Source organism: Pipistrellus hanaki, assembly GCF_964339955.1.
Source record: "Pipistrellus hanaki genome assembly, contig: scaffold_36, whole genome shotgun sequence".
NCBI classification, from domain to species: Eukaryota; Metazoa; Chordata; class Mammalia; order Chiroptera; family Vespertilionidae; genus Pipistrellus; species Pipistrellus hanaki.
Genome location: NW_028182296.1, coordinates 938,712 through 949,306, shown reverse-complemented (window position 1 = coordinate 949,306; position 10,595 = coordinate 938,712). Strand labels below are relative to the sequence as shown.

General features: G+C 41.7%; 1 protein-coding gene across 1 annotated transcript; it reads right to left on the bottom strand.

The window, feature by feature from the left end:
- Nucleotides 1–6,822: 6,822 nt before the first annotated feature.
- On the bottom strand, nucleotides 6,823–9,318 carry LOC311615903 (zinc finger protein 586-like; the record flags this gene model as incomplete). Its single annotated transcript, XM_084907010.1, has 2 exons — nucleotides 6,823–6,932; nucleotides 9,198–9,318. The coding sequence occupies 2 exons, from the start codon at nucleotides 9,316–9,318 to the stop codon at nucleotides 6,823–6,825; spliced, it is 231 nt and encodes a 76-aa protein (XP_084763136.1).
- Between the last annotated feature and the right edge of the window lie 1,277 nt (nucleotides 9,319–10,595).

The window sequence follows — 10,595 nt, the reverse complement described above, 5'->3', positions numbered from 1 at the left end:
CATATTCTTTGCTGCCCTTAGGTATAAGGCAGACCAGGATTTCCCAAATCCTCCCTCCTCAGTCACACCACCTTCTCCCACACAATCACACCATGTGACACCCTCAAGCAACTCACTGTTCCGGTGCTGAGACCTGGACTTCAGGACTGGACAGGCCCCCACACCAGAGATTGGAGGGTAAATGAGGTGAAGCCGGGTTGAATTCTGGAAGCAGAGAGTAGTTTAGAGGAACAAAGACCTCAATCACAGCCTGTTGTGACCCAACCAGCCATAGACAGACAACTGCACTGTGGGGACGCTACCTCTGTTGTCTCGTGACCCAGCCCTGGAGCCTCTGATTCTGTGAGCACACTGCAAAGGTCAAATTCACCACCAGGAGAAAGACTCTGGGAGTCAAAGTTAAACCAATGAGCACAGTAATAATGAGCCTCTCCTGGGCGTCATTGACTAAGCCCAGCCCTCCTTAGCGCATGGCCCTTTGGGTAATGTAGCAATCTAGTCTTACATGTGTTTCTAGGATCCCAATCACTCTCTGTCCATTGGGAATATTGGTATGGGGCATCCTAGTGACATTGGGAATTGAGAACTTTAGGTTTTATGAGATTGTCACAGGTTTCTAGGGAGTGTTATCTACAAAACTGAACTCCTGTTTGGAAACATTATTTCAGATTCCATGACTCTTATAATGCTCCCTGAGGTGAAAATTATTTGAATTATTCCTTAAGACCGCAAATCTAAATGGATAAATATATGTAAAGATATTTTAATTGACTTTTGCATAGAGAATAAAGATAGAAACATAGAATGCCTTCCGCCTACATGACCCCCTAATGGGCTACAGCCCATAACCACAGCAAGTGGCCTCAAATAATAACTGAACCAGCAGTATTTCTGTGCATGGGACTACGCTCAATAAACTGAGACTTTTCAGCTTACCTTTTTTTTTTTCATGAAAACATCATTATTAAGATAAAAAGCAGGCTATGAGAGAATATATGTCATCCAGGTTTTAAAATGAAATTTGACAGGATATATAGGCAAACACATTGACATTTTCTATATTGTCTGCATGTCTGTAGTCAGTACACATCAAGATGTTAAGGAGCTAAGACTTACTGAATGTTTACTAGAGGTGCCAAGCCCGGGTTCAATGATTTACATGTATTAATATTTCATTTAATCCTCTTTGCAATCTGAGATTGTTTCGCAATCTATTTGATGGGGAGGGAATCCAAGCCCAGAGTGTCCATATAAATTGCTTGTTTGTAGAGTTAATAAAGGAAGGGCTGGAAGACAAACCCATGTGTCTCTAACCACCTTGCTTTGGCTTCTAATTTTAGGCTCTGCTGCCTCCTAGAGGGTAGATTCAGAGATGCATTTCCATGTGGCTAGATGTTATTGTGGGTAATGAGCAGCCCAAAAGCTTTAGTGGCTTAGAGTAAAGAAGTTTTATTTCTTGTTCATAGCACATGAACACCTGGTTCTGCTGGAATCAGGATAAAGGAGCAGCCAACATGTAGGTTCCTGCTGGGTGTTATCCGAGATGGACAGAGAGTGTGGCCCATTTCCCTGTTTCCAGACTCTTCTGTTAAGGTGACAGGCTGGACTTCCACATTTCATTGGTCAAAGCCTATCACTGGCTGCATCCAACATGACGGTCAATAGTAGTGCCTGACCTACTTGATGGACTCCATTCCAAAGGCGACCACACAGTGCCAGCCTCTTTTGGGGCTGCTCAGGGGCAAAGGAGAGGGGTAAGGCCTGCTAGAAAATGGCAGTGGATATCCTTTAGGATGGTTGGTTGCCTTTCTCTTCATCCACCTAGACTTTTTCCCTGAGATTCCCCAAACCCAAGATTGATAGGAGTGAACTTCAAAAAAAAGGAGTTTAGTCAGATGTCATTGGCACCAAAATCAGAACCCACTTCTGAGTGTGACCCTGGGTAACTCCCCGCTGCCGGGGTCCCCCACTGTGCTGGGTGTGAAGTCCATATATTAAGAGAGGTGACTGGGAAGGTTACTGGACTGCAAGAATTCCAGCGTACATGTTCTCGTATATTTACAGGAGTCACTACCCTGCCTCCAAGCCTCCTTCTCATGCGCATTGCCCAGGTGAGTGCTCCATCAGGTGGGACTGATTGGAAAAATGCTGACATTCATACCCATGGTGATCCTCTGGTTTCTGTTCATTCTGTGCAGGAAACTGTGCAGAGTGAGCTCCCTTCTTATTTTCCCCATCCCCACTGCAGAGAGCACTGAGCCCATTCTGCCTCTGGGCCCTGGTTGTTACGGGGAGACCATGCACACTCAGTAGATGAGCAGAGATGGCAGGTCCAGGAGTGATGCTCAGAGAAACCCAGGTACCTTCCTCTATTACCTTTTAGCTGATATAACCCATGGGTAAGGCATATGCCCTAGTCTGGAATACCCCTGTCCCCTCAGTCCCCTTGTTGCCAACTGTCTGGCTATGGTGCCTGAACCTCGGATGGTGTCTGTCCAGCCACTCATGTCTGCCCGAGGCTTGGGTAACAAGGACTGGCCGAGGCTTCCACTGTTGGTACTGGCAGCAGCAGATGTGTGATGGGACATCATCTTTCCTTGATCACAGATCGCCTCAAGGCCCTGAGGGCTCCTGGAGTGTGTGAGGGTACAGGCTGGGCTGAGGGATCCCCTCACTCCAATGCCTGAATTTTCATGCTCTGGGCCTGTACCACATAATAAAGCCTTAAGGAGCATTTGCAACAAAGATCTGGATATCTCTATCTTTTTTAATTTTTATTTTTTAAAAAATTCTTTTTTAATATATTTTATTGATTTTACACAGAGAGGAATTGAGAGGGACAGAGAGTTAGAAACGTCTATGAGAAACATCGACCAGCTGCCTCCTGCACAAACCCAACTGGGGATATGCCTGAAACCAAGGTACATGCCCTTGACCGGAATCGAAACCGGGACCATTCAGTCTGCAGGACGACGCTCTATCCACTGAGCCAAACCAGTCCCGGCTATTTTTATTTTTATTTTTTTATTGACTTTTTTTCAGAGATGAATGGAGAGAGATAGAGAGCTAGAAACATTGATGAGAGAGAAACACCGACCAGCTGCCTCTTGCACACCCCCTACCGGGGATGTGCCCCCAACCAAGGTACATGCCCTTGACCAGAATCGAACCTGGGACCTTTCAGTCCGCAGACCAACACTCTACCACTTAGCCAAACTGGTTTTGGCAGATATCTCTATCGTGTTAGAAATTAAAATCCCAATCCTATTTGGGCGATGGCATCTCTCTATGAAATTCGGGGGAGGACAAGCCTTGCCTCAGGGGAAGCAAATATTGGCAATCAGTGAACATGATTACCATCGGAATCCGCAGGTATGTTGAGAGATCACAAAAAAATACAACCTAGGATTGATTATAGGATTATTGTTCCTCAGCTCTAAGGTCTTTCCAGTTGAGGAGACAATGAGATAACTACCCTAGATAGGACAGTGGACTAAAAAAAACTAGTATTTATCTTCTCTGCCAATGACTTCAGCCACAGAAAACGGTTATGGAGGCCCTGAAAATGTCTATAAGCAAATATCACACAAGGCACAGACCTTTGACCATTTGAAAAACATGTTTAGAAGAGGCATTTTCCCCTACAATTTAAAGCAGTCTTTCATACTCTCTATGAATACAGTGTTTCTATGTTGATGGTGGTTCCATTTAAACCTCGGAGTCTTACAGCAAATGACGCCAGCATATGAAATTTCTTTTTACAGAGAGGAAGAGAGAGGGTAAGAGAGTCAGAAACATCGATGAGAGAGAAACATCGACGATCTTCCTCTTGCACACACCCTACTGGGCATGTGCCCACAACCTAGGTACATGCTCTTGACCAGAATCAAACCTGGGACCTTTCAGTCTGCAGGTTAATGCTCTACCCACTGAGCCAAACCAGTCTCGGCAGCATATGAAATTTCATACTTAATGGCACATGGATCCTTTATAATATGGGGAGGAGTTCCCCTAAACATTACTGTGAGCAGAGAATATAATTCATATTGTTCACATATGCACAACAAAGGACTCCTATTCTGGGAGACCATTGAACTCACCAATAAGAGAGGAACCAGACTGCAAATTAGAACCACAAAGTCAAGGAAACTTTTTTCAAGGCCTTGGTCAGCAATGCAAAATAACCCAATATGGTATAAAGTGTGATTTTCAGCCATTCTTATGTGCCTTTCACAGCATGCATGGTTTGGGACCCCACAAATTCTGAGTCATACTAATTTACTCTCTTCAAAAAATTACTCTCTGAAAAAAATACACACACACACACACACACACACACACACACACATATACTTTCATAAAGAAAGGGAGGGGTGAGAGATGTAAATATCAAGGAAGAGAATCATTCAACCGCTGCCTCTTGCGAGCCCCTTGCTGTGGTTTGTGCCCCCCAACCCAGTCATGTGCCCTTTGCCGGAACTGAACCCAATTTAAAGCTTGATATTTTCCAATAATTTTACTGGGTTATTAAGAATGTTCTGAATCATGTTTGTTGCTACTGTATCCATTTGTGGGAAATAAAATACAACGATGTGCTTCAGAAATATGTAATCAGGTCCAAGTTCAATGCACTCATTTTGACAGTTTAAAATGAACCGTAATGAGAGTGTTTACAGCAGGAAATTGACAAATACTACAAACCTACATGCCCCTTAATGTAGTAATGAATACTAATATTTAAATCAGAGTGGCTCTGAATGTTAACAATGCATATTAAATAGGTAACTATATCTTATAAGTTGACTTCAGTTGTGCACAGCATTGAAAGTGAATGAAACAAATTTCCTTTCCGAATGCAAAATCTATGATTCCATATGGCAAAGGGTCACTTGAGTCACTAAGAAAATAGGGATAGCTAAGAATATGTCTTAGATGCTACACAGTCCTCCGTTGGGTAAAATAATACATTTATTTAAGAATTTGCAAACGATTCTCAGCAGACATTTAAACAAAGCAGATAAAAACAAATGTTCACCATAAACGAGTATTCAGTAGATTGAATTAAAACAAAAGCAAGTTAACATTATGTGAATGTCCAGGGTTATTATTTGAAAAGGTTAACCATTGTATTGCCTTGCAGGGTAGCAGTAATATTGGAATTTTATATAATATGGGTTAGGGGGAAGGCAAAGAGAATGAATATTTTGGCTCACAGTTCCTCGTGTCTTAAATGTAAAACATTCACCTACACAACTGTTTGATTAGTAAAACATATGACTATATAGAAAATTGAATGAAAATATTCCCAAAAGATTTACTTATATTACCCGAAATCTAGAAATTACAAACATAATGTTATTCACAGAATCCAGTATTACTCAGCAATTAAAAAAAAAAAAATCACTCTCCACATAAGCATTTGTATCCAATCTCAAAATGACTGTGTAGCGTGGAGGAAACCAGCATTTGATAAAAAGAACACATCAAAGAGCACCAATAAAATTATAAACAGTATGAACTATTGTGGTGTAAATAATGGAAAAATCCATGAGTGCATGTAGGGCCAAGAAAGGCAGTAAGAGGGATTACAACAGGACAGTAGGAAAATACAGGATGTGGCAAAAGAAGGTTTAGAGTTGTTGGTATGGAAAATAATATAATCATTAATAATAATAATAAAGGAACAAGTGGGGTCCAACCAGTATCCTCAGTTGGTTAGGTGTCATTCCTTTCAGAGAAAGTTCTCTGGTTTGATTCCAGGTCAGTGCACATCCCCCAATGTATCCCCAGTAGGGGGCTAGGAGACAGCAAATCTATGTTTATCTCTTTCTTCCAGCCTCTTTTTCTCTCCCACCCGAAAAAAGAATAAAATAATTTTCTAAAATATTTTTAAAAATACAATCTGAACTTCCAACTGTGAGCCTATTTATTATAGCACCACCCTGTGTATGAGTTAGAGATGTGTTTATTTCACATCTGACAGTTTCACAGCTTTCTCTCTATGTCAGAGCTCACCAAATAGCACCCATTTCAAAGGGGCTCCCTGTTGCATGTCAGTTCTTATTTTCTGGGATGACCAACCTTGCCTCAGAGGCAGCAAATGTTGGCAAGCAGTGAAGAGTATTGCCATTGGAATCAGCAAGAATGCTGACTGGTTACAAAGGACACATCCTGGGGCTGATTACAGGATTATCCATCCTCTAGCTTTGAGTTCTTGCCTGTTGAGCAACAACTTGTGGTGTCCTCCCTAGAGGGGAAAAGGAAATCCACAAACCCATGAGATTATTTCTTCTGCCAGTGACTCCAGCTACAGGATATAGTGATGTAGGTCCTCAGACTGTCCTCAAAGACCAAATATGCCACATGACCTGGAATCATTTGGACTTATATCTAGAAGAGGCACTTTACATCTAGTTTAACTGCAGTGTCTCCCATGACTATGAAATAAAATACAATGATGTGCTACTAAAATATCTAATCAGGTCCGTATACAATGCAATCATTTGACAGTTTAAAAAGAACCATAACGAGAGTATTTACACCAGGAAATTGTCTATACTAAAACATACGTATCCCTTAAGATTAATGAATGCTTAGACATAAATAGGAGTGGCTCTGAATATTAACGATGAAATGAAGAGTGTAAGTACATCATGTAAGTTGATTTCAGTTGTGCTCCCTGAGAGTGCAGATGTGTCTGATTTACTTTTCTTAATTACTACACTCATATGGTTGTTCTCCAGTGTGAATTGTGTGATGCCTTATGAAAGCAGATTTTTGTCGAAATGATTTCCCACATTTAAAACACTCGTACGGCTTTTCTCAATAAGTGTGAATTCTCTGATGTTTTGTGAAAGTACATTTTTGCCTAAATGATTTCCCACATTCACTACACTCATAAGGCTTTTCTCCAGTGTGAACTTTCTGATGTTCTCTGAGAGTAGAGATCTGCCTGAATGATTTTCCACAATCTCTACACTTATAAGGCTTTTCTCCAGTGTGAACTCTGTAGTGTTTTAGGAGGTTAGAGCTTTCATTGAAGGACTTTCCACATTCACTACATTCATATGGCTTTTCCCCACTGTGAATTCTGTGATGCCTTGTGTAATCAGATTTTCGCCTAAATGATTTCCCACATTCACCACACTCATATGGCTTTTCTCCAGTGTGAACTCTCTGGTGCTGTGTGAGCTTGAACATGTGCCTGAATGACTTTCCACAATCACTACACACATATGGTCTCTCACCAGTGTGAATTCTGAGGTGTTCAATGAGTTTAGACCTTCGATTGAAGAACTTCCCACAATCACTACATTGATATACCTTTTCCTCAGTGTGAACTCTCTTGTGGCATAGGAGGTGAGAACTCTTACTAAATGATTTTCCACAATCACTGCACTGGTAAGGTTTTTCTCCTGTGTGAACTCTGTGGTGTATAATGAGAGAAGACCTGTCATTGAACAGCTTCCCACAATCAGTGCACTCATAGGACTTTTCGCCGGTGTGAACTCGCTTATGTCTATTGAGCTTTGAGATAGATCTGAAAACTTTCCCACATGTATTATACTCATAATGCACTACTCCAGAGCATACACCCTGATGTTGAACAATGTTCTGTTTGTGGCAGGCAACTTTTCACATCCATCCCATGGACCTTGCCTTTTCCTATCAGGAAATTCCTCTGAAAACTCACGATTGTGTGGCTCCTCAGTGTTGACAGTGGCCTGAGCCTGAAGAAGCTCTGAGATGTCTGGGAAGCCTTTCCCAACCTCCATACTGGTTGAAGACACCCCTGATAAATAGAAGCTGCACCTGTTCACAAATGAGGCCTCGTCCACCGCTTCCTTCCATGGCTTCTCTCCACTGGCATGCCGGTGTTGCTGGTGAGGGTTGTCACTGAAACAGAAGTCTCTCCCACATGCATCACTGAAGAATGCTTTCTGTTCCAAATCTGCTGCTTGTGACTCAGTCAGGTGCAGACTATCTTTTAACACAGAAAAACACCACCCACAGAGAGGGGTCCCCTGGGTTGCTGAAGCTGTCTTAGAATCACTCTGCTGTGACTCCCCTTGCACACATTCACTCTGCTCAGAACAGGCCTCAGCATCATGTGTTTTATGTTCACAACCTGAAAACAGAAAAATGGTGATAAGTGTCGATTGTGGTGACAGGGAGAAGTTTCTTTATAAAAGTGTATCATACATTACACATTGGTTACGTGCAATTATCTGAGAGTAACATATCTGTTGGAAGGATTGAAGAAATGCTCCTGTGATACTCTGTGCCACTGAAGATCACCATACACAGAAGATCTTAAACAAAATATGAAACAAATACGACAAGCAGCACATGAAACAGATGCTGGATCATCTACTCTTTCTTCTGCTAACAGAATTCAACAGGACTTGTCTGCAGGTGACATGGGCAAGTTGTGAAAAATGTTGCTTACATTTTATTTCAAGGAAAATTTTAAAAACAAGAAGCTTGTGTCAAGGTCTAGTGAGGCACCTATGTGCATCTCATAACAAATATCCAGGTTATTATTTGAAAATATTGCAGATAGCGCAGTTCAGAACAGCAGGTGAAGGGAAAAGAGTAAAAACGTAAAGGTAGCCAGAATCCCAGAAGTCACAGATTGAAAGATAAATCAGCTGAAAGCATATCAAGGAAAAGGGATAAATAAGCTGTTGCCAATGGCAGAGCAAACTAAACTCTGTTGATCATGAGCAGGTTTCTGGTAGGATCTAAACATGACCTGTATGTCATGATTCCCGTGAGTTGCAAATCTAGAGACATCGATTTAGATCATCCTTCATGTTCACTTTCTGAAAACACCAGCGTTACCCTTGAACCTATTATTGTACAAGCTCATTTAACACAGATATCCTTAATTTTATTGAAAGACATAGAGGTGAATAGGAAGCACCTTGTCCCAATAAGGTGTTTGGAACAATCCTGACTCCCAGACACTTCCTTCACTCTTTGATGCTATGGTGTTTAAGGGATATTCATGGAGACCTTTGCTCAGGTCTTTCCAAATGACTCAGCCCTCTTGGCTACATGACATTTGACAGGAAAATGGAATAAAATAGAAGAGCCCATGGTCTCGGTATTGGAGAGAGAAAAGCTTACATTTGGAGAAGAAAGAAAAGAGAGGACATCACCTCAAGACACTAGGAGAATTGTGAAGGTCTTACCTACAGATGATACAAGTTCAAAAGCTTCCAGCATCATCCTACAGTGTAGAAATCTCTGAGCCTCATCAAGGAGCTCCCACTCCTCCTGAGAGAAGGTGATGGCCACGTCCTCAAAGTTCATATCCTGTCACAATTGACACAGTTGGATCATCTGCTCATTCTTCTGCTAATAGCGTTCAACAGGACTTGTCTGCTGGTGACGTGGGCAAGCTGTGGAGAATGTTGCTTACCTCTTATTCCAAGTAAAATTTAAGAATCTAGAAGCTTCTGTCATGGTCTAATGAGACACCTGTGTACATCTCATAACAAATATGCGCGTTAGTATTAGCAAATACTGCAGATAGAGCAGGTCAGAAGAGCAGATGATGGGAAAAGGGTAAAACGTTGAAGGTAGCCAGAAACCAGGAAGTCACAGACTAAAAGATAAATCAGAGAAATGTCAAGCATTGAAAGGAAAAGGGATAAATCAGCTGTTGCCAGTGGCACAGCAACTTAAACTCTGTTGAACATGAGCAGGTTTCTGGAATGATCACAACACCACCTTTTTGTCATAGTTTCCATGAGTTGCAACTCAAGAGGCAGCCTTTTAGATCATCCTCTATGTTCACCTGTGAAAACACCAGTGTTGCTGTTGTACCTTCTGTTGTACAAGTTCATATACCACAGATTTCTGAGTTTTATTGAAAGACAATAAACGTGAATATACAGCACCTGCCCAGAGCAACACAGCATGCAATAATATTCAGGGAACAGAATATTACAAACAATGGAAGGAGGTCTTTCAAGAACTACACATGGTTCATGCAAGTGAAGATCATAACATGGCATAATCAATCACAAAGAGACTTTAGCTGAAGGAATGGTGAAGAATTGGAAGCCATAGATGTGGACATATACACCTTCCAGAAAGAAATGGAAGGCTAGGCACATTAAGGTGTTTGCAACTATCCTGACTGCCAGACACTTCCTGCACTATTTGATGCTATGGTTGTGAAGGATATTCACTGAGTCCTTTGCTCAGGTCTTTCCAAATGACTCAGCCCTCTTAGCTACATGACATTTGACAGGAAAATGGAATAAAATAGGAGAGCCCATGGTCTCGGTATTGGAGAGAGAAAGCTTACATTTGGAGAATAAAAGAAAGAGAGGACATCACCTCAGGACACTAGGAAAATTGTGAAGCTCTTACCTACAAATGATACAAGTGCAAAAACTTCCAGCATCATTTTGTGGTATAGAAATCTCTGAGCCTCATCAAGGAGCCCCCACTCCTCCTGAGAGAAGGTGATGGCCACGTCCTCAAAGTTCATATCCTGTCACAATGGACAGGGTTCACTGCATGATCAGTTTTGCTGCTGTGATTTTATGTTCATCCTCCCCAACGTCTATATTCTTCCT